The sequence below is a fragment of the Dunckerocampus dactyliophorus genome, chromosome 2 (assembly GCF_027744805.1).
Source record: "Dunckerocampus dactyliophorus isolate RoL2022-P2 chromosome 2, RoL_Ddac_1.1, whole genome shotgun sequence".
In the NCBI taxonomy this organism is placed as follows: Eukaryota; Metazoa; Chordata; class Actinopteri; order Syngnathiformes; family Syngnathidae; genus Dunckerocampus; species Dunckerocampus dactyliophorus.
The window spans coordinates 30,679,608-30,703,596 of record NC_072820.1 but is presented as its reverse complement, the minus strand read 5'-3'; the positions used below and the strand labels follow the sequence as shown (position 1 = coordinate 30,703,596).

Genomic DNA, 23,989 nt, shown 5'->3' with positions numbered 1-23,989 from the left:
CATCCGGCTCAGCTCTCTCTTCTCCACGACAGTCCGGTACAGCAACTGCATTACCACATGACTGCAGATGCTGCGACGATCTGCCTGTCGACCTCATACTCCAACCTTTCCTCACTCGTGAACAAGAACTTGAAGTCCTCTACCTGGGGCAAGACCTCACTCCCAACCCAGAGGGTGCAATCCACCATTTTCCGACTGAGAATCATGGCCTTGGATTTGGAGGGGCTGAGTCCCATCCCATCTCATCCATAGCGGTACCTGTCAGTGGCTTCAAGAGTCCCCCGAGCCATCCATGCTTGATAGGACTCTTTTTTTCAACTTGAAGGCAGCCCTGACCTCTGGTGTCACCATCGGGTTCGGGGCTTTCCGCCACGACTGTCAACAACCACCTTGCGGCTCCAGCTCCGATTGGCTGCCTCAGTAATGGCATCCTCCCCCGCCATGTAATCCAACTCATCACCAGGTGGTGATCAGTTGACAGCTCAGCCCCTGTCTTCACCTATGTGTCCAGAACATGCAGACACAGGTCTGATGATACGACTACAAAGTCTTTCATAGACCTGCAGCCTAGGGTGTCCTGGTGCCAAGTGCACTTGTGGACATCCTGATGTTTGAACGTGGTGTTCATTATGGACAAACTGTGGTTTGCACAGAAGTCCAATAACATCACACCTCACGGGTTCAGATCGGGGAGGCTATTCCTCCAAGTCACACCCCTCCTCACACTGTCATTGTCCACATGGGCGTTGAAGTCTCCCAGTAGAAGTATGGAGTCACCAGCTGGGGTGCTCTCCAGCACCCCTCTGACAGACTCCAAGAAGGCTGGGTACTCTGAACAGTTGTTTGGCGTGTATGCACAATCAACAGTCAGGACCCTTTCCCCAACCTTCGGGTTCAGGCCCGACCACCAGGCGCCCCTGGCCTGGCTCCAGGGTAAGGCTCCAGTATCCAACATACGGACGAGGTGCGGTCCCTCCTCACGTGTTTGTGCATAGGGTATTCTGAATCACTCCTTGTCTGGCCCGTCACCTAGGACCTGTTTGCCTTGGGAGACCCTACAAGGGGTATATAGCCCTGTCAGCATGGCTCCTAGGATCACTTGGGCACTGAAACCCCTCTACCACAATAAGGTGGTGGTTCACGGAGTACTCTGTTTTTTAGCCTTTAAAACCAAAAAAACAATCAGCATTAACACCGTTCTCTAGCGAGACCAGTAAAATATCCCACGACACTTCCATCTACTCCCTTCCTCCTCCTCTGCCATGCCCCCTTCCCCCAAGCGCTATTCATTTTGATTTCAATTAAAGATCCTGAGTGTGACTGTTGGAGAGAAATTGCCTGCCTTTTAATTAGCTAGTCTAAGTTGGTGGAAGCAATTGTTGTTGTGGTTGTGTTTTTTTTCCCTAAGCACTTTCAATTTGATGAGCCCGCCACTTGCCATTTTTATAGCCATAAATGAATATGCTTTCATAGCCCTCCAGGTGCCTCCTTGTCCTGCTAACTGTCTTGTATTGTTGCTCATTAGTCACTATGGGGAATATTACATTTGCGTCATGCGTTGTACTGTACTGCAGGTGGGCCGCCTCCTTCTCAGTTGATGATGAAGAGGTCAGTGCAGGTTTACCACACGGTGCGGTGCAGGCCGCTGCCCGCCAGTCAATAATCTATTACAGGGTGCCCCGCCTCCACCCCCATCAGCCCCCCTACCCCAGTGTGACTAATGCACTGCACAGAGATGGCCTCCCCGAGGTTAATACTGCATCGCTGACCCCCCGCTCTCCTTCTGACAATCTCTGTCAGTGTTCCTCAGCCAAATTTCCCCCCCACTCCTTTCTGATCAGTTAAACTGTCAGTGTATCTTTGCCTCCTCAACAGCCAGTGACGTCCAATACAAGAGCTGTGTTAAAAATTAATACTTTTCAGAGGTAATGTGGCAAAGTTTTGTGTTTGTGTTTTGTGTGGAGCTGTCTCTAATGTTTTGGTTACTTTATTTAGCTACTTGTGTGGTATAAAATTACAAACAACCCATAAAGAGGTTCTACACCACAGCATACTAATAAAGAAAACCCCAAGATAAATATATATTGTATAAAATATACATGTAAAACTTATTTTTTTAAATGATAAAAGTATGTGTACACTCCAGACTAATATATATTGTATACAATATATGTATATAAAAATGTCTATGAAAATAATATTTGACACTTTCAAAAACAATATAATAAAATACTAATACATAATAATTGAATTATAACCCAAACAATTATTACTCTAATAAAAATAATAGAAGACACATGTAAAATGTATGTTTAAATCTATAAAAGTATGTGTAAACTGCAAACTAACTTATTGTCAAAAATGTATCTGTATATCCAAATTTCCATTAAAATAAAAAATATTTTACACTTTAGTTTACACTTTTCTATTGCAAGGTATAAAAAAAACAAATACATATATATAATATATTTCAAATAAAAACAATAGAATTAACTTTTAATATATAATAATGAAAATATAATAAATATATAATATGAAAAAATATATAATATGAAAATAATATGAAAATATAAACTAAAAAAACTATACAGTGGATCCACGTACATTCATGATTCAGCATTCACGGCCCTACAAATTCACGCATTAAAAAAAATCTCTCTCTATATATAATTTTCCCTGAAAATATTGTCTGTGGAGGTTTTGTTATTTATTAATTATTTTTATTTATTCTTTTGAAGCATTAGACGCCATTTTTTAAAAATGATTTAGTCCACCCAGTTGTTTTCTCCATCTAGCAGCAACTGGGAATTCCATCAGTAAACGTTTGCGGTCTCCTTGGTCTCGCAAAGTCGTCTTGATCCACAGAAAACATTCACCGTAAGTCACGTGATAATACAGGTAAAATGTACAGCATACTTGTGAAACTGTAAAAAAAAACTGTAAAAAAAAATTTTCAGTTAATAATGAAAGAACAGTAGAAAGAAATGTATTCTGAAATACAAAATGTGAGTCGTGGCTCTCTTGAGGAATAATGTGGAAGTACAAATTACGATTCTTTCAGAAGCTGCTAGTGAAAAGAACGTCAAATACCATGCAGTTATACCCCCCAGTGGCTGTGAGTAGTATACGGGTGACATAAGAATCATTTTGTTTATTTTGGTAATATTTAGAATTGCTAAGTGTTCCTCCTGAGTATGTCTTCTTTAAAGGACCCTTTCAATTGCCCTCCCAGCTCATTTGCATGCAATGATATTTGCACTGTAGTTACGAGCCTCGTAAATGAAGTGGAGGGTGGGGGGCTTTGTGCACATGGCACTGCCACATGTTGGCCACTGAATCAAATAGAATCCACGACATTAAAGCCACGTCTCTTTGTGTCAGCGTTATGTTCTAATAATAAATCACTGTGCGAGAGAGTGAGAAAGAGGCTCATCATTAGAAATTCTAACAACGGGCCCTCGGCTGAGGGCAGTGGGCGGGGCCTCACGTCTGCACGCAGAGCAGAAGGAAATTAGCCGCACCTGAATGACAGGGCAAAAAGGCTCTCTCCCCCAGAGGGACGGTGATCTACACACAAACTCCCTTTTAATAGACTTACACCTCATTTGGCCTCTAAAGCTTGTTGAAGGGTCCCAAAGGAGCTGAGGAGGGAGGAGGGCCCCTCAGAGGTCAGAGCTGCTGCTCGCTGTAAACCAGCTGCAGTGAAAGTGAGAGCTTGATTAGATGGCCATTCACGCTCAGAAGGGGACCGCCATGGAGGGACAATGCAGCGTTTTTCCCTTGTAAAACAACAGACACCATCTTGGCTTGCCTGTGGAGCCCACACTCTATTGCTGAAGGAGAACCGGCCTGAGAATACCAGTTCCCCTATTTCTATGCAGGTATCCAGATTCTGTGGATTTCAGTGAGGTCCGTTTTGATCCTAATCCCATTAGACTAGTGCTTCTCAAATAGTGGGGCAGGACCCCTTGGGGGGCGAGAGAGACAGGGAGGACTTTCAGTATTAGTGCAGACCTGCCAACATATATGAATTTGTCGTAGTCGGCATTCGATTGGGTTCTTGGAAACGCTTGTATGCTTCACTGCTCTCCATTTTTTTTGCATTTCGCTGTTTCAGTTTCAAGTTCAGTCTGTACAGTACAGATAAAAAGATATTATCAGTTTCTCAATAGTATTTCAAATCGGTGGGGATGGGCGTGAAAACATTTCCCTTCCCCAGTGGGGGCATGACAGAAAATAATTGAGAACCACTGCTTTAGACTGACCAGCGACATTAGATGCATCTGCATTTTCTGGGATCCTATAAGAACTAAGGCTGTCAATTGATTAAAATATTTAATCATGATTAATCACATTTGGTCCATAGTTAACTCATAATTAAATGCAATTAATCGCAGATAGAAGTTTTTATCTATAATAAGTAGGGATATAAATTTCTTTGCGGTAAACGATTTGATACTGATCTAGATACACGATTAAAAAAACGATATATTTAAAAAACACAATGATTCAATATGATTCAATACCGTGTACAAACGATACGATTCAATTCGATTCAACCCTTGCATTTGTTGACGTAGACGGTAATCTTACATGATAAAATAAAGAAGCCAATTCTATAAAAGTGTTATTCTTACAGTATTTTCAAATGTGTAAAAGAGCACATCATAACCCCAAGCATGCTGTAAGGCAGGGGTCCCTGACTACGTGGGTTGCAGGAAACGTTCAAGTGCCATGATAAAAAAAAAAAGCGTTAAAAATTACAAATAAAATAATTTGTAAATAAATACACCAAATTTTATGTAAAGGGATATAAATTTTGGAAATATGGGCCATTATTTTATTTAAAAAATAATGTACAGTTACAAATCCCACAGTTTTTGGATGTTTAAAGCGAGTGGCGACTTGTCCCGCTTTGTTCAATGGTCCTTGAACACCACATGTAAGTTTCTCCCATGCTTATCTTCAACTGTTTACATTGCTGCCAAATTTGCAATCTGGATCCGATCTGGATGAAACCTGGCTTGACCTTACAGCTTTTGACTAAGTTAGGTTCAAAGTGAATCCAATTCATCTGTTTTTTAAACTGTTTACATTGCTGCAAAATTCACAGACTGGATCAGATCTGGATGAAACCTGGTTTGTCATTACAGCTACTGACTTAGCAAATTAGGTTCAAACTGAATATGATTGATCTATTTTCTTTTACTGTTTACATTGCTGCCAAATTTGCAAACTGGATCAGATGTTAGTATGGATGATGCTGTCATCTACCTGCTGCATCATGCTCACTCTCACCTGGATAGAGGGAAGAGCACTGTGAGGATCATATTCTTGGATTTCTCCAGTGCCTATAACACCATCCAGTCCTTTCTGATAAGTGAGAAGCTGCTCAGGATGGGTGTCAGCTCATTCACTATCTCCTGGATTACTGATTACTTGTCTGACAGGCCCCTGTTTGTGCGGCTGGGGAGCTCTCTGTCTGATACTGTGGTCAGTAATGTAGTCCCCGCAGGGGACTGTCCTGTCTCCTTCCTGTTCACTCTGTAGACCTCTGATTTCCAGTACAGCTCTGGGTCCTGCCCCCTGCAGAATTTCTCTGATGACTCTGCAGTGGTTGGGTGTATCAAAGATGGACAGGAAGTGGAGTACAGGACAGTGATCGCTGACTTTGTAGACTGGTCCCAGGCAAACCACCTGCTACTGAATGTGGACAAGATCAAAAAGCTGGTGATCGCCTAAACGAGGAAGGTGACTCCAGTGGAGCCCATCACCATTCAGGGCCGGTTGGTGGCAGTAGTGGACCACTACAAGTACTTGGGAGTCCACATGAACAGCAGACTGGACTGGAAGAACAATAGCAATGCTGTCTAGAAGAAGGGCGTGAGCAGACTGTACTTCCGGAAGAAGCTTAGGTCCTTCAATGTGTGCAGCAAACTGCTGGGGATCTTCTATCAGTCTGTGGTTGCCAATGTCCTGTACTTTGCTGTGGTTTGTTGGAGGAGCAGCAGATGGACAAACTGATCCGGAAAGCCGAACATGTTATCGCCACTCAGTTGGTGGCGTTTGTAAGAGTGAGAGACAGGAGGACACTGGAAAAACTGCTCTCCATCATGGACAACCCCACCCAGCAACTCCATCGGACAAGAGAGGGGCAGCGGAGCTCATTCTCCAAAACTCCTCTAGTTCCATTCCCACGGTGAACGCTATAGTACTTCATTCATTCCACAGGCCATCGAGCTCACCGATCTGTAAAAGATCATTCACAACATTATTGCGCTGTACTGTCTGCCATGCCTTGTATAAAGTGTACATTTACTTGTGTTTACAATATTTTTACACATTATTTGTAAATGTGCAAATCTAGTTTATCTTATATTATTTTTATTTATTCATATTGCATTGCATTGTATTTAAGAGTGTTTGTCTTTTTCTTCTGCAATTGAGTAACCAAGCTGTTGCTTGGTTGGCAGTTGGCAGTTCCTTGTGGATCAATAAAGTCTGTTTAAGTCTAAGATCTGGACGAAACCTGGTTTGGCATTACAGCTACTGACTCCTAAAAAATTTGGTTCAAATTGGATCGCACTGACCTGTTTTCTTCGACTGCTTACTTTCATTGCTGCCAAATTTGCAATTCGGATCAGATCTAGATGAAACCTGGTTTGAAATTACAACTTCTGACTAGCAAATATGGTTCAAATTGGATCAGATTAATCTGTTTTCTTCAACCGTTCATATTGCTGTAAAACTCACAATCTGGATCAGATCTGGATGAAACCTGGTTTGGACATGACAGCTTTTGACTTTTTATTCAAATGGGACACGACACGACAGAGACGTCTGTACGGAATTGTCTGTCTTTAATTTACAATGCTGCCAAATGTACAATCTGGATCAGACCCAGATGAAAACGGTTTTGACTTTAATTACACATACTCTGTACTCGCTCTGGCACTAGCAAATTTGTTCAAATTAAAATCATCCAAGCATCTAAGCATGTTAAATGAGATTTCCCATGTTCGATTTACATTGCTGCCCTTACATGGATCAGATCTGGATGACACTCGGTTTGACATGACAGCATGTGATACTGCCTATACTGTACATAACTGTCAATCAGACTGCAATTTTTGAGAGAGACATCCGTTTTTTCCATATATTTTTAGTGAAATGGCACCGGTATTTTTAGTGAAATGGCACTGATGTAAACTGTAATAACTAGACAGAAAAACGAAGTAGCTAATGGTGCTGAAATAAGGCAAAAATGACTCGCAGTAACTCGCACACACGTTTCCCCCGTCACTGTCCACACCAGCAAGACTTCACTTCCTAATTATCCACCACTAACGACACAATTTGTTGTGGATTTTATTTAATATTGGTGACCTTGTTGCTTAGTTATTATTCTATTTATATATAATATATTTTTATTTCTATGTAATTTATTTATTTATTTATTTATTTATTATTAATGATTATTATTATTCTATTCAATTTGCTTGTCACACAATTGTCCAACAAAGTTTTTTGTTGGACTAAATGTGTATGTGTTCCTATGTTTAAGTGACGGTTCAGGCACTGTTTCGGCACCGTCAGCGTTTGGGATAATATGTAAACGATACCTAACCCCTACCCCGAGTGTGTATCCCATCAGGAAAAAAAATCCAAACTTCTTGAATTTGCTATTCCGAAAAAGTGACTCTTCTTAAATTCTTAACTTTTAATGTTGGAATAAAACTGTGTTCTCCTTGTGGCTGTACACCATCTCATGATACATCTGTGTTGCAGCCATTATAGCTGTATGTTTTGGGCACTGAGGACCTTCAGTGGCTTATAACTGGGTAGAAGGAGATGTAAAACTCATTAAAATAAGGTGTCAGTTTTAAAAGTACAGCTAAAGTACTTAATTTCTCTCTTTAATACTGTAGAAATGTCTGCAAAACAGACTTGTATTTTGACATTCCAGCTTGCATGCATTTAATATGGATTTAAATCTTGTATTAATGAATGTTGTAAAAGAGAGCCTAGCAACAATAAATGTCAACAAGCAAATATTGTCAAGGACACCGGGTGATAAAGTGGGGATTCACTGTGTTTATATGCTAAGCTTGATGTTATCATCTGTGCTGTTTTTTTTTTATTCCAATGACATCGCCGAGCATTTATGGTTAATTATTTCTGAGGAGAGACCTCTTTGCATAGCTCTCCGGGTTAATTCAAAAAAGCGTCCGTTCCCAAGGGGAGGGTGTAAAGTTTGCATTTTAAGTAAGGCGCGGCACCGCATCTTCACTTCCTGAGTTGAAGTGTGGCCGAGGTTAAGTGGTCCCTGGGCTCATGGCACCTATCTCAGCCCAAACATGACAGCTGGGGACTTGACTGTTGCTATGGATATCAGCCCCCCCTTCACCACTCCGCTTCTCTTCTTCCTCTTGGGGGTGCCTGTTCATCTACCCCCGGTGCTTGCAAATGCCCCTGATTGCTCATTTGAGACCATACAAGTCCTCCCTTCTTCTTCTTCCTTGTTTCCTTTCCGTGTTAACTTTGGTGTTGTTCTGCCCCGTTTCAAAGTGGGTTTATTGCACATGGAAAATCGCTCCGGGTGTGCTTGCACGATTATCGGTGCTCAGCTCGGATTTGGAGCTGGAACATTTCCTAGAATGGGCTCCGGCACAATACAAGGAGTGTGACTAACTAAAATAAAAATCCAAGTCATGCACGTCATGTTTCTTGGTAACAAAGCTTATTTACGCATGATTTTTATGATTAACTATTAAGGTGGTTGCTATTGTCCCAAACAATACAGTAGCACTCCACTCTTTGGATCCAACTACGTAAAGTTTCAAGCACTCATTTTAGCTAACAAAGTGTACGAAAAACACACATTGTCAGTGGCGGTTTTAGCTTTGGGCCACACGGGCAATTACCCAGGCCGACTTTCTGTGGGGGCGGCGCAAGGATGGTGTGGGAAAAAAGATTCATATTTATTTCTGCTCAGTGCTTATTTGCACGTCAAGTCAGGATGTTTTGTTCTACTGATCATAAAAACTAGGGGTGGATAAAACAAAGGGTGCACGACAATGAGGGAATTATGATGTCATACCGATAAATCCGATAGCTCTACTAACCCATAATTTAAAAAAACGCTCCAATGAGGCAGGATTACCCATACTGTGTGGGTGAGCAAATCACTCGCTCCTTTTTGCTCCTGCCTGTGATGTTAATGGCCTGTCGTAACGTCCCTTGAGCTGACTTGTAAACAAACGCTTCACTTTTTGAGGAAGACATTTTGTGTGCTAGTTGTACCAAATGCTGCGCAATGAGGGAAAAAAACATAGAGCACACAAAAAAACTTATCAGACACCTGAGACACCATATCTGTGGTGTTTGAAAAGTGCAAAGGGTTTGTCAGAGACCTCCATGGCATCACACCGGCTGCTCGGAGCGTGTGCCAAAATACAGTGCACCTTGCTCGGCCACGCCAGGTGGGTCCTCCCGCTCTGTACTCTGTTTTTCCTGATAGTAGTGATGTGGTAGAAGAAGTAATGTCATAATATTTGATTACGACAAATCAATAGGTACAGTTAAACAAATCCAAATTTGTTCGTGTCCATCTTACCTCCCCGTGTGCACAAACTACAGTTAAAATCTAAATTTTAAAAAGTAAATACAGTCAAACCTTTCTTAGCGGCCACCTTTGTAGAACGGCCACCTGCCTATAGCAGCCACTGAAAAATCCCCCGCAGCAAATTTACATGTTATAGACCCTGTGTATAGCAGTCACCTGTCCAACGCGGCCAGCGGCCACCCATTTTGTCTCCCTTGGTCAATATCTGACCGCATATAGCGGCCAAATTACCAACTCAAGTAGAAGCTTCATGCACGAAAAAGTTTTGTTTTTCAATCAATGAAGCCGTCGTGTGTAGACTTTAATTACTGAGTCCTAGCTCAGTCACAATCATTCACAAGATCCACACAAACTGTCAGTTGTTCCACATGAAAAAGCCGTCTTCTTTTGAGCTTGCTATTTCCTGGTCAAACATGTAACTTTAAGAGCATTTGCACCAAAACATTACCGCAAAGTAGGCTGGGAACAGGATGTGCTCCCAGCGACGCTACAATAAAAAAAAAAAACATATGCTAGCATGCATGCGGCAGCGGGAGCAAAATGGAGTTCAGTTGTATTTAATTGAAGTATTTTAGAATGTACTCACGTTATTTTTCATCAATCCTCATCCACAAATCCATCAAAGTCCTCGTCTTCTGTATTCGACACAAACAAAGCCGTCTTCTTTTCCGTCCGCTACTAGTCTGTTAACTTGTCAGTGTTATTCAGCTCCGAAGCAAAGAAGGAAACTTCTCCTGTTGCTTCTGCCAACTTTATTTGTTGAACGCGGCCACCAGACAGCAGCTCAGAACACACACACATCTCACAGCATCGTCTCGCCTTCCTGCTTGCCCACAAGGCAAAGGTTAAACAAGCCCCACTACATAGCTGTCCAGCCAATGCCTGTAAGAAATGACACCGTTTATTTCCTGGTGTGCACTGGTCAATACTGTAATGCCGCTTGTTGTGGGGAAGGAGAGACTCACGTCGCCGATGCACTTTAATGGCTTTATTAACAGCGGAGAACACTGCAGGACTTTACATCCACGCCAACATAAACACACTTCCCAACTCTCTCCAAACTCACAGCTAGCACTGAGCCTAGCTCTCCTGCTCGGGACGCCCACCGTCACTTCCCGTCACTTCCTGATGAACTAAAGCTGTAATGACACTCTACTGTATAAAAAGTAAAATATTAAAAACAAGCGTAAGACATTACTAGCACAGCTGTGTTCTGTGGGTCGTGGATAATAACAAGCCTAGCAGTGATGTACAACTTTTATCCGCAGTCCCACAGTGCCCTCTACTGGTCAACATTCATTTTTTTTCTCCCTTTTTTTCTTTTTTTTTCCTCTACTGGTCAACATTCAAACTGGACGCCAACCTGTCTATAGAGGCCACCTGTCTATAGCGGCCACTTTTGCAGTCTCCCTCTAGTGGCCGCTATAGACAAGTTTGACTTAAAGTTATCGGTTATGTGTACCGTTCGGTCTTGAGAAGCATAAAGTTATTGGAATGGGTTTGAAAAGAAAAGATATCGTGCGTCTCTAGATAAAATCAAGCAAAGTAGGGAGTGGGGTGAGTTCACCACCGAGCCCCAGCCTTCATGTTAATTAGAAGGCAAAAAAATGTAACTACAACAGAAGAATGAAAGTAACAAATTTCATTCTTAATATTGAATATATCGGCCAGAACAAACATATGATATGCTTGTGGAAATTCTTGTGAAAAATTAGAATTTCCCTCATTTTTTCGGAACATTTCCCTTATTTAAAACTCACAGGGCGCCATTGAAGCTCTACCACCACATAGCTCATGCTACATGTGTAGCGCTAAGAATTTTCATCATCCACGACTACCACCCACAACTACCACTCTATAAAATTGGGCATACACCAATAAAAATTTCAAACCATACTGTACGAGTTACTCGCCTGTGACAGAAAGTCTAAGCCAAGCATTCCGATTCACGCTGTTCCACTTCAGTCCTGCTAAACTGTGGCTCACTGTTAAAAGGGATTAGTAAGAAGGCAGCGTTTCCGCCATCCGACTCAAAATGCTGAAGCTAATGCTAAAGTTTCCCTTAAACATGCAACAATAGCCCTTATAACACGAGTTTAGCTGGTTGGTCATCCACTTTGTGCAGGTGTAGTCACATTACAGGCTCAGAGTTTGGAAAATCTAGGTGTAAATTATGGTCATGGTTATGAGCTTTGGGTAGTGACCGAAAGGACAAGATGACGGGTACAAGCGGCTGAAATGAGTTTTCTCCTCGGCTAGGCTCTCCCTTAGAGATAAAGTGAGAAGCACTGTCATCCTGGAGAAATTCGGAGTAGAACTGCTGCTCTTCCGCACTGAGAGGATCCAAATGAGGTGTCTCGGGCACACAGCGCACATTGGAGAGGCTATGTCTCTTATCTGGCCTGGGAATGAATGCCTTGGAATCCCTGGCTGGATGAAACAGCTGGGGAGAGGGAAGTCTGGTCTTCCCTGCTTCGGCTGCTGCCCCCGCGACCCGACCTCGGCTAACCGGAAGAAGATGAATGGATGGTTGGATAGGTGTAAATCAGATCAATGTTGCAGATGCCCGAATTTCTGCAGAAATGTTCAATGCCTAACTCCCATTCAAAAGTGAACTGGCCAAATTGGAGTTAAGCTTGAAATGTGCAAGATTGGCTGCAATCTGCAAGACTGTGCAAGTAGATGGCTTGAAGACCGGAGAGTTGCAGGCTCTGGACTCACGGTGGTTGAAAAATATCGGTACTGGGCATCGTTACTATCATACAGATTGAGGGCCATGTGCTTTGTGCTTTGCTTCGGGACTGTATCCATCATTGATATGTATGGCACATAATGATTCACTTTAGTAGCAGCTTCTGAAAGAATAAACATGCTTTTAAAAAAACAACAACTTTCAAATTTGTTGAAACTTTAAATTGACGGCTTTGCGCCTGAGTTCTCCAAACAGCTCTTTGTGTGACCCTGTGATTCCCGGCTTACGCTCAAATTTGGGCGGCATAATGAAAGGATCATCGCAGGACAGCAAGTATGTGATGAATGTTTAAATTGGTTTTAGCTGTAAGGCTGCCCGCATCAGGCTACTCCTCTCGGGCGGATGAGTCGCAGGGCCTTTAACTCGCATGGCTCTAATCCTGCACGAAAAATGGGGAATTAGGTGAAAGTAATTGCTCTCATGAACGTCTTCATGTTTGTTTTATCTTTTGATCACTCTGACTCTTTACTTTTTTTAAGGGTAACCGTCTTGGATAAAACATAGAGTTAGCTTAACTTTGTTGGATGACAACCGCAAACAATACTCGCACGTGTACGATGACTTACAGCAACGTCTGTATGTGATGGCTTCCGATAAAGAACAGACTGTTCTACAAAGCGTTCTACAAAGCTAAATTCACTGCACTGATTTTGCATGAAATGGCTAATGGTTGGCAGTATGAGGGAATCCAGGCCACCATTGCTCTAAACATGTAACACGTGTAACACCTAAAAAGTTGGCGTACCAAGAGCTGTGCCTGACATGTAGAATTAATTTTTGTCTAATAAGTGACTTTAAAGTTGTCAAAGTTGCAAAGTGGGCCTGTGCCAGCCCTTGTCCAGTGAGCTTCTTTCTCCAGGGTTTATCGCCAACCTGCTGAGCGCACAAATGAGTAGTCCACCAAAGGGCAGCAAAAATCCCTCTGGAAACATCATCATCAAAATCCCACCCACTGATATTGCAACTATGTTGCCATGTGCTGGCACCATGATCCACGGGACAGGCGGCAGCATTTGCGGTGCTGGGAAGGTTGCCTTCCCACTGGAGCCACGCTCAGATTAGAGGAAATTTGTACCACAGTATTGTCACCTCCTGCTTTCGTGGCCTATGCCTGCACAGAAGGCACAGGCAGACATTTGGGCAGCAGCCAAGCCCCCCCCCCCCAATGGGTCACCCTCCATCGGCACCACGTGTGAAGCTCGACACCCCGCCGCTTCTCTTGAGCAGTATAGCCTTCCTGACTGATTGGACAAATGGCGGGTGAATGGAAATAAACTTATCTCATTTGGATGACAACACACTCCCGCAGGTTATAATGTTGCACCATTCCGAAGAGGCGGACAGGGGCAATTGTACGTTTCCAGCTCAACTGAGGGAGTCTTCAGCAGAGAAAATGCCTGAATTGCCACTTGCCTGACAGTGAATTTGGAACAATTTGCCGTATCGACTCCCTGTGTGTTTAGTGTAAAGTATCAGGCTGGTATGGCACCACCATTTTTTGTATTAGGGATGGTAGTTTATATCTCAATGCTTTGTCTCAGCCTGTGTTTTCTTTTAGCTTATTTCCCCGAGTGGTGGATGCTCTACATGATTGATAGCCTCAGTGGATGATCTCCAATACAAGAGTCATTATTGAACAGCAGGCCTGCTGCGTGTGTGTGATTTCTCCCTTTGATTTAAGTAGTATATTTTCATGATCTATAAAGAGGCCAGCTGGAGAGAAAATGGTTTGCTCTCAAACATTTAGTGTCTATAAGCCATCGCGCTCGTGATTGGGGAAATGATTGCCCACCCTTTTAGTGCCATTTTTTTTGTTTTTTTTTGCCGCTACGCTAGTCATGGCCTAGCATCCTCTCCGCCAAGCAAATTGGTAATAACTAGCTAGATTAACCCCAATACAGTGCTGATTAACATTAGCTTGCTCAGGCTAAATAAATTCTGCAGCGAGTATAATTGAAGTTATCTAGAATATTTAAGCGAGACTGTAATCTTCCTCTAATTGTGTGCGCGTTGGGTTGTGTAAACGCCTTCGCAAATAGTGTTAATCATGCTTTACTCGCAGTGTACATTGTGAAAACGATGTTTAAATAAAAATAATTAGCCAAACTATTACCCATGGGGGTGTACTGGACTTATTAGTGGTTGGATTTTTGTACGCCAAACATAGGCCAGACTTTTATGCAGATTGCATTGACATTTGGTGCATTTGCAACAGCACTCAAGATCTCAACATGGGCCAAAAATGGTGTTTGTTTCTTCAATTTTGATGAGGTTATGGCATTTTATTCTCATGGCTTCAATAGTATTCTACAACCATGCCTTTCTACCCATCTATGTGTTTTGCTGTCAAGGTGAATCACTACCAAATGGGGTAACAAATAGAGGTGGGAAAAACTCAGTGTTTTGCAAGTCTCAAGTAAGTCTCAAGTCTTTAATCGCAAGTCTCGAGTCAAGTCTCAAGGAAAGATGTATCAGTCCAAGTCAGGTCTCAAGTCAACACAAGTCTCAAGTCATAGGCTTGAAATTTTTGAGTCCTTAGAAGTCATAAGCACTGGTAAGTGTTTTCCAAATAAAATTCCACGACCTTGTAATTTGCGAATGCAAATGAAATTATCCTCTGTAACATGTTGACACATCCCGGTGTTAATCACTGCCACTTTCCACCAGTCTGACGCTCACTCAAATGAAAGTCACGTCCTTGCTGTTTGTTCTTAAACCTGATTGGAGCTTAATGGATGCATTCAATGAGGCAGATTCTGTGGAAAATGTGGTGTCTTGCTTGAAATGACATAACAACAGTCTCGTTAGTTGAATACTTTGAATAGAGAAACATTTTACTCAACACACTCAATGAAAATCTCAAGTATTTTCAAGTCATCAGATTAAAGTCTGAGTCAAGTGCTGAGTCATTGATGTCGAAATCCAAGTTGAGTTGCAAGTCTTTGATGATATTGTCATGTGTCGAGTCCAAAGTCATCAAATTCTGAGTAGAGTCTGACTCGAGTCCACACCTCTGACAAATACAACCATAACTGTGCAGGAAACATAAACCCCAGAATGTAAAGACAAAGACCTTTAGTTCGACCACTCTGTTCTTCCCTTAAGGACCCTCTTGAAGAGCCCACTTCAGTCCATGGTGGACCTCTGAACCACACGTGTTTTCATCGCAAGCCAATAGGCTCTGCACAAAAGTGCTGAGGAAATGCAAAGTGACTGAAAAGATCTAAAAGGCTATCATTGTTCACAAATGACTTCAATCCGACTGCCTGTTTCTTTTGACCAAAGAAATGGAACATCTTAATTGCTTAATTGGTCGGGTCTCTTTCTTCCCAGCAATCAAGCTCTGCTTCCCTGGTCGGCAGCGTAAAAGACAGCTGCTAGTGATGATAAACCCTCCAAATTGGAAAAGACCGGGCAATAGATTAGCAGAAATGACCACCATTAGCCTGCGATGGTTAAAGCACTAACCTCACCCCACTCCCCAAGCCTTTTACAAGGCTGCGCTTTCTTCTTTGGCCATCAGTGAGGAAGGACTATGTTTTTTTTTGGTCTCTAGCTGTTATCTTTATTATTTTGATATATATATCAAAGTATATATGTATATGATGACAGCACCTGTTTTCCACTGTGGAATCTAAACAGAGCTCCTCCAACTATGCAATGCAGGTGGCCCTCAGTTTACACAGGTTCGTGATTCTGAACGCGCTCCATAAATGAATGAAAAACGTAATTTTGGTCCGTCAACATGAGACTCGCTTGAGAACTAGCAAAAAATACACTAAGTGCGGCTCACGCGCAGCTACATTACTCTCAACACTTGATTGTGGCGACCATCATTAAGGAATGGAATGGCTTCACTCTATCACAGTTTTTCAAAAATATGTTAATAAATTATGCTGTTTCATGGTCGAATATGGCCTATTATTCATTTAAAAAAAATGCACGTTTAAGCAAATTTTACATATTTTTGGCTTAAATTAAGCACCTTAAAGCATAGAAATGGCTAAGTGACCTAAAATACAAATATAAAGCAATCAGAAGATGCGTTCAAAAACGCTGTGATGATATCGTAGTATTCTACTCTGGTCGCTAGGTGTCAGCAATGTTGCTGTAATGTTCAGGGAGACACACAAGCACCAGATTTGATCGGGCTTTTATTCACAACGGGCACCTTAGTCTGACATGGGCTACTTTTGCGGTCTTAACCCACGCCAAGCTAAAACTCAACTCTGAACTCCCGACGCCGCTTCCTGTCTGTCCACCACTCATCTGCCTTAGCACTGAGTACATTTTCAGCAACCCATGCCTTAAATTGATTATTTTCCTTTATTATGTCACCTATATTGGGTAATACCAGTGTAAAGGTGACTATAGGGGTGTTATTTCATGTCTAGAGGGCTCTTATAATGTTAAAAACTATATTTAGAAGGTCGTAAACAGGGTTTCAATGCTCCAACTACAAAAAATAATTGCTTTATAAATAAGGAATCCTACTTTGCGGAAATTGTTATGGTCAGTTCTGGAACCAATGGGCCGCGATAAACAAGGGATTACTGTAGATTGTAAGGATGACAAGGAGATCAACAATCTCTTTACTGCTAAAAGAAAACAAGCTACTGTTGGCCGCAACCACGCCAAAACAACATAACAAACTCACCTGTCCTCCCTTCATGCAGCCATCTTCATCCCGGATCCACACACACAGTCAGGACTCGTGTTATGTATCTTGTATGTAGCATGTTATAGTATCTGCTCCTATGCAAGCGACAGTAATAACTAAGCAGCATAGCGATTTTCTGTTCTTTCTTCCTTGTTTGGTTTTTCTTTTTTTTTTCATTGAATTCTTGTATTTAGCTTTGTATTACTGTATTTTATGTCCTTCATGTGTTCCGTGTACGATGTGAGTGACTTCAGTGAGACTTCAGTGAGACTTCAGTGAGTTCCGACTGAAATTATACTTACTCATAGGAATGGAACTCGTTTGTAACCACAGGACCACCTGTATCAGTCAACAAAAATCACAAAAGTTTGCCATTTGCCATTTAACTCAAAATCTGTCATTTTTCTTTTGTTACAGACTTAGGGAGTATTACCATTTCTTGCATGTCTTGTTGGTTATTCTCTTGAAACCACAGAATTGTGTTATGTATTTGACGATGTAACACAAATAAAAATGCAAATAACTCTGAAAACCACAAACAGTGTTGAATTTAACCAAAAAGAGTAAGAATCATCGCTGCTAGCTATTAATCTTGCTAGTATTAGAATATGGCTGCTATTCAAGATGAAAAACAGAAACATGGGTAATAGCACCCTTGTGGTTGTCATTTACATCTCTTTGTCTCACATTTTCTGGTTTCTCATTACAACCAAAAAGACATCTGTAGAAATGAGTCTGTTCAGTGATCTTGATCAGCAAAGTCTGTTCTCGCACTTGTGTACAGCGTCACATGGAAGTGAATGACAGACGCATTGAAACAAAGCCCCTCAACACAGAGGGCTTGTGTTTCAATAAAAATATATGTAGTGTATATACTGTATAGCCATATTCATGTGTTTAGCTTTCCTTGGTTGAAAGCTTTGTCAGTTGTCTTCTCAAAGATGACATGCAACAAACCTGACCACATGTTTTTTTTTTCACTGTCCGAGTCAGCCAAACTCCTCCCTGCTTCAGGCTAATCAGGTCTAATTTAAAATCCAAATTCCTGACAGTACATTTTCTGACTGGTATCGGCAGGTGTGTTCTGCATGGCCGTTTGGATCAAAGTCTGGTTATCTCTGGTATTGAGCTGTTCTAACCTCTGTCCGCTCTCATTACGCACAGGAGGCAGTGAATTTCCCGGGCAATCAGGACTAACGGTGGTGGACAGGCGCAGGCCACGACACTTTAACGAGTTGGAATGCAAAGGTGGCAATAACGCTAAAGAGGTGTTGACATTGACTTGAAAAGGTAAATGCTACATTACATAAATAAAACAACATGGGGAAAATTTTGCCATAAAATGTTGTATTTTGCCTCAAGTTAAAAAACATTAGGGAATGTTATTTACACATACTGTTCTTAAAGGGATAGTTCGGATTTTTTGACATGAAGTTGTATGACATCCCCGTCAGCAGTGGACTATATCAACAGTGACTAACCCCTCCCCCATTTGGTCCCGCAAGTCCAGTTCTGGTCAGATTTTTGGATTTTTAAGTCACTGTTGAAATAGTCCACTGCTGATGGGGATGTCATATGACTTCATGTCAAAAAATCCGAACTGTCCCTTTAATTATTTAATAGACTTTTTCACTTCAAGTTGTCACACTGACTTGCTGTGAAAAACTGCTAGAGGCCTCTTGTCTCCAAAACAAGTCCTCCACATGCTTATCACCTGATTCAAATAGCCTTCAGTGTCGAGGCATGTGAGTCTGCCCTTCATTGTCTCTGTCCCTCACAGGAGAAATCACCCCTATGTGGTTACTTTTATTAACGAACATTTAAGCATTAATAGTCAGGCATTTTCTCTAGAAACCGATTTGTCTCCTTGCATGCAAGTTTTGTGAAATTATACCTCTTATTATTCTCAAAGAATTTATCTCGTCTCTTGTCTGTTTTGGACCTGGCAGGAAATTTTCCCTTTATAAGTTGTAGTAGATTTCTAGCCAGATTAAAGGAAGTCTGCTGGCATTTAGTGACTATCCTCTTTACCAGTCAGTCGGGCTTAAACATTTCAATTTTCAAGCACAGTCACAGGTTTTGCTGTTCACATTGAAGATGCCTTTGGAAATTTGCCATTTTTTGATGATTTGTTGATGCTAATGTGATCTCCTTCAATCCAATTTTCCCTGCAAAACTCACGTATTTCGCCCTTCTTTTCTGGCGACCTCCCGTTTTAATACAAGGCAGTAAAATAACATGGTAGCAAGCGCATCTGGTGGAAAACCCAAGACCAGGGGTGTCCAAACTTTTCCCAGCGAGGGCCGCATACGGGAAAAATCAAAGGGTATGGGGGCCACTTTGATGATATTTTACATTTTGTAAACCAACCCATGAGTATATGCTAACAAGTCATATATATTTGAAGAAAAAACAGCCTGCCTCTGAGGTTTGTGTATTATTACTGTGAAGTTTTTCTACACTGCTCGTTATATACATTTTTGCTGTTGTTGTTTTTAACTTTTACAAATTTTCCAACTTTCTTCTCATAATTTTTTTTGTAACATTGTAACTTTACTACCATAATTTTTTAAAACTTTGTTTTTGTAATATACATTTTTTTTACCACCTTAATTTTCCAAAAATTGCAACGGTATCCGTTTTTTTGTTTCTAATATTATAACTTTAAAATGTAATATTTCAACATTATGCTTCAAAAACATATTTTTTGCTCATAGTATTACGACTTTATGCTCATAAAACCACTTTTTTTCTCTTAATATTATGACTTTCTTGTAATATTTTGTAAAAGTACTGCTCTTTTTTCCACTTTTGTTGTTATTTTTATTCGTGTTCTTGTTTAATTTTATTATTAAAATGTGCCAAAAAAAATCAGCCGCAGGCCGCAGATGGGCCTTGGCCCGCACATTGGACACCCCTGCCTAAGACCATTCACCTGATTGACTCGATGTGGCCAAAAGTGACACACGTAGGAACCAGCACCCCCACTCCGGAACCCCCACCACCACACAATTCGGGAGAATTTTTTAAATTACTGTTAAAAAGACCACAATTTCCCTTATTTCCCCACATTTTACCTTCTTTTCTGAATAATTTGCCTTATTTGATTATTACATGATTATCTGTGATCTGTAGTCTTGAATATCAAAATTTTCACTGCACCGATCACACTATCTATTTTTGAGTCCGTGGACTCACTTTTTGATAGTGAGTGATGTATTATTGGATGTCTTTCTGCCTTTTAGGAACAGGGCATGGCACAAATGCAGTGCTTTAGGCTGAAGTAAATTCCTGTGTTCCTCCTTCTGACATGTAGGCGTTTATCGTACATGTGACCCTTGAATACGCTTGTATGTTCGCTGCTCTCCAAGTACGCATTCTGCTCACGTTCAGTCTCTGCGCATAGCGTGACCTGCACCTCCGAAAAAAATCCTCAAGCTGCGTTAAGGCTGTGATCCATCGGCATATAGTACATTATTTTCTGTGTTCATACGACTCAGAGGACAGAGAGCACCGCCTCTGCGAATGCCTTCTTGTCGCACAAAAATTATGTTGATAGTCATCCATTATTTATAGCAGTTAATTGGTAAATGTTAAATGAATTTCCACGATATAGGATCTGGTGTTCACAAATTAAATATTTTCAAAGTTAGAGCATAAAAAACCCGTTTATGGCTTTTTTTTTTTTAGCAATATCAGAGGCCTGTCGATATGAAATAACACACCTGTAAGAAGAAGCCAAAGACTTACCATTTCCACACGAAATGGGGGGAATTTTTTTTGTTCACTCTATCATGTCAGGCAAGCCATGACTGATTTCATGACGTCATGCAGTGTTTAAGGAAAACTGCACTTTTAAAAAAAAATGTTGCTCATCATCCACAATCCTTATGTGAGACATGACCACACGTCTTTCTCTTTCCTGTGAGTTCTAAAGATATAAATGCAAATAAAAAGAAGCAGCTAAGAATGCATGTAATGGGACGCACCTATTCCGCCTATGAAGCCGTCTGAAAAAACCTGCAAAAAGCCCCAACAATGCTTCACTTACATAATGTGACCTGCATATTAACCAAGCTACAGCGACATTGTTATTATTATTGTTATTAACATTATTACACCAAAGAACTATGTTACCGGCATAGTGATACCTCTCCATACCACACCGGCTAGCTACTAGCTTCATCACACACTCGCTCACAGCGCGTCAGGCCACTACCGAAAGGTAACGCTACATATTGGAGCTGCTGTGTTTTTCTTTTTGAGAACCAGAGTGTGAAGTTTAACTTCCGAGACTCATGTCTCCCTCCTTGTTGGGATCCACTGATATGGCTCCAATGGGCCAATTTTGCGCAGGATATTTCATGATGCCTACTTTTCTGGATTCTTAGAACAAATGGACCTGTGTTATGCCTGGTATTCTGGTAAAAAAAAAAAAAAAAAAACGGCCAGAGGTGAGGGTAAATCCGAGCGTTCCGCTGCAGAGACGCACCAGCTGTGTTTATGGATTCCCACTGCACCTGCTGGGGTTACTGAGCGGGTGCAGCGAGGGATTAAGCTCAGGGGGCACCGGGGGCACCCAGAGAGGAGGCAGAACATGGAAGAACAGTTTCATGTGAAGGAAGCATGTCAATGCCTCCCTGGAGTTTTTTTTCTCCATTGTTTGTTACCACGTAGCTTTTAAACCGAGAGATGCCAGTCTGTTGGATTCTGTGTCTATGTTAAGGCTTGTATATTCTGCCGGAGTGTGCTGGCTCTTGATTACAATGTTGACATTTTACTTTGGAATGAAGCTGATTAATGTCGGAGAGCGTAGAAGCGCAGCGCTCAGCACTTCTGGTGATCACAGGAGATGGATTAAGAAAGAAGGCTTTCAAATTGAATGTACCTCTGCCCCGGTCGGCCCGCTAATTGTGCCATTTACCACCACTTGAGTCACTGACCACCGCTATTAAGTCATACTAATGATGATGCACAGTCACAGTCATCCCCTGATAATTAAACCCAGACTCCATCTCTTCTCCTTTTTCTTTTATTTGGGCAAATTAACAGTTGCACGGGAGAACAAATCGAGTCACTTTGTTCCTTTAAATTACTCGTGGCGTTGTTAGCTGGGAAATGACTTTTTCCGCACCCTTTACAAAATCCATTTCCTGTCACTTGTTATTGATTACGCAAAGTTGACATTCTCGTTTTGAGCGCTGTGGCAGGTGAGCCTCAAACTCAATCATCTCTCATTAGTGTGCTGCTCTTGGAGAAACGTTTACAAACTATTTTGGAGAAAATCGCACCGTCATCCAGCAACACGCACAATTTAGCTTGAGAGTTTATATTTCTGCAGAATTTCCACTCCTACCGTGGGGGGTCATTGCATATTATTTTTTTACTTATACAAAAATGGAATTAATATAAAAAAAAAATTCATACAATATATTCAAACAAGTTGTGACTCCTTCTTTTTCTTAATTTTTCATAATTAATTATAATTTTTCTTTCTTAAATAATTTTAAAATACAAAATAAGAGATACCGTATTTTCCAGACTATAAGTTGCTCTGGAGTATAAGTCTGATGTTCTGCAGGACAGGAGCGAGCGTCTCCTGTCCTGCGCTCTTATTTTGGCGGGCTGTGCCTTCTCCGGGAAGGAAGAGACAGCCGCTTCACGCCTGGTGGCCGCGCAGCTGCGGCCAATTACCATTTGTGGCGGTTAAAAGGCCTGCGCCGTCGAATGTGCGCCGCTGGTTCATTGTTGTTATTGTTGATGGACCTCGTCTCCTTACCGGTGCTGTCACCTAAAAGAATTGACTTACCTGTTTATACTACTTTCGTATTATTTTTCCACAGAGCTTCTCCTGTGTCGCTTTTGGTTTTGTTCTTGTTCTGTTGAGAGTTCCTGCACTTGTGCTATTTAAATACTTTTATTTGCACTCCACCGCCTCTTCTCTGCATACCGGGGGCCAAGCTTACGACAGCTCAGCCCAAACATGACAATAACTTATATCAGTCCAAAAATGTATCATGAAGAGGAATAAAACATGCACGGTAATTCCTCGTTTATTGTGATTAATTGGCTCCAGAGCCGCACAGATTAATGAATTTCTGCGAAGAAGGATTCCTTAGTTGTAAATGGAATATTTTCATAGTTAGAGCATAACAAACTGTTCACAACCTTCTAAATACGTTTTTTGTTTTTCAACATTTTTAGAACCATCTAGACATGAAATAACACCCCTACAGACATAATAAGAGTAAATAATTCATTTAAGACACAGTGACGTTTAGGACTCAGCATCTGTGGGTCTCCTCGGGGACCTGAGTAATGTGATGGACAGACAGGAACTGATGTTGGGGTTTCAGAGTTGAGTTTCAGCTTTGTGTGGTTAGTGGCCGCAACTGTGGCTGGTGTTTTTATTAGGGATTATTGTGCCTACTGTGAGATAATTCAAACCTGCAATAAAAGCCTGTTGTTCCGGCGATCACGTCTGGTGCTTGTGTGTGTATTTCACTGAAGATTACAGTAACATTTCTGACACCTAGTGACCAGTGTAGAATATTATACAGCGTTCCCTCGCTACATTGCCGATCACCTTTCGCGGATTCTTTTTTTTGTGTGCATTTTTGCACTTTTTTTTTTTTTTTACAGCGTATGAACGCGCATCGTGGTCTGCGTGCTTGTGGTGTATCAGAGTGATCTATCGGTGCTCTGTTGCATGAGTCTGTTATTACATTTACTACTGCTACCTATAGAGGGTGTTCTCATGTACTCATGTGAGAGTTGAAGAGTGTCCAGAGTGTCCACTTCATCTCATTATGTATAGAGCCACATGTCCTGATTGGCTAAGGGAGAACCCTCACATTGTGTTCTGCATTCTGATTGGCTGCATACCATTGCCAATCAATCTCCTTTGTGCTGCTAGCGATGCTACATGGTGAATGAAGGCAGAAGTTACAAG

The 23,989-nt window shown here is 41.5% G+C and overlaps 1 protein-coding gene across 6 annotated transcripts in view; it reads left to right on the top strand.

Moving 5' to 3' along the window:
* fbxl15 (F-box and leucine-rich repeat protein 15) overlaps window positions 1-23,989 on the top strand; it is an 82,795-nt gene that overhangs the window by 23,994 nt on the left and 34,812 nt on the right. For 2 of the 6 annotated variants that reach the window (XM_054766447.1, XM_054766438.1), the window contains exon 5: window positions 18,202-18,327. The exons of the other annotated variants lie outside the window; for them this stretch is intronic. In XM_054766447.1, coding sequence (XP_054622422.1) covers window positions 18,202-18,234 — 33 coding nt within the window. In that variant the 3' untranslated portion in view covers window positions 18,235-18,327. The remainder of the gene's footprint in view (window positions 1-18,201; window positions 18,328-23,989) is intronic. 6 annotated transcript variants of the gene reach the window in all.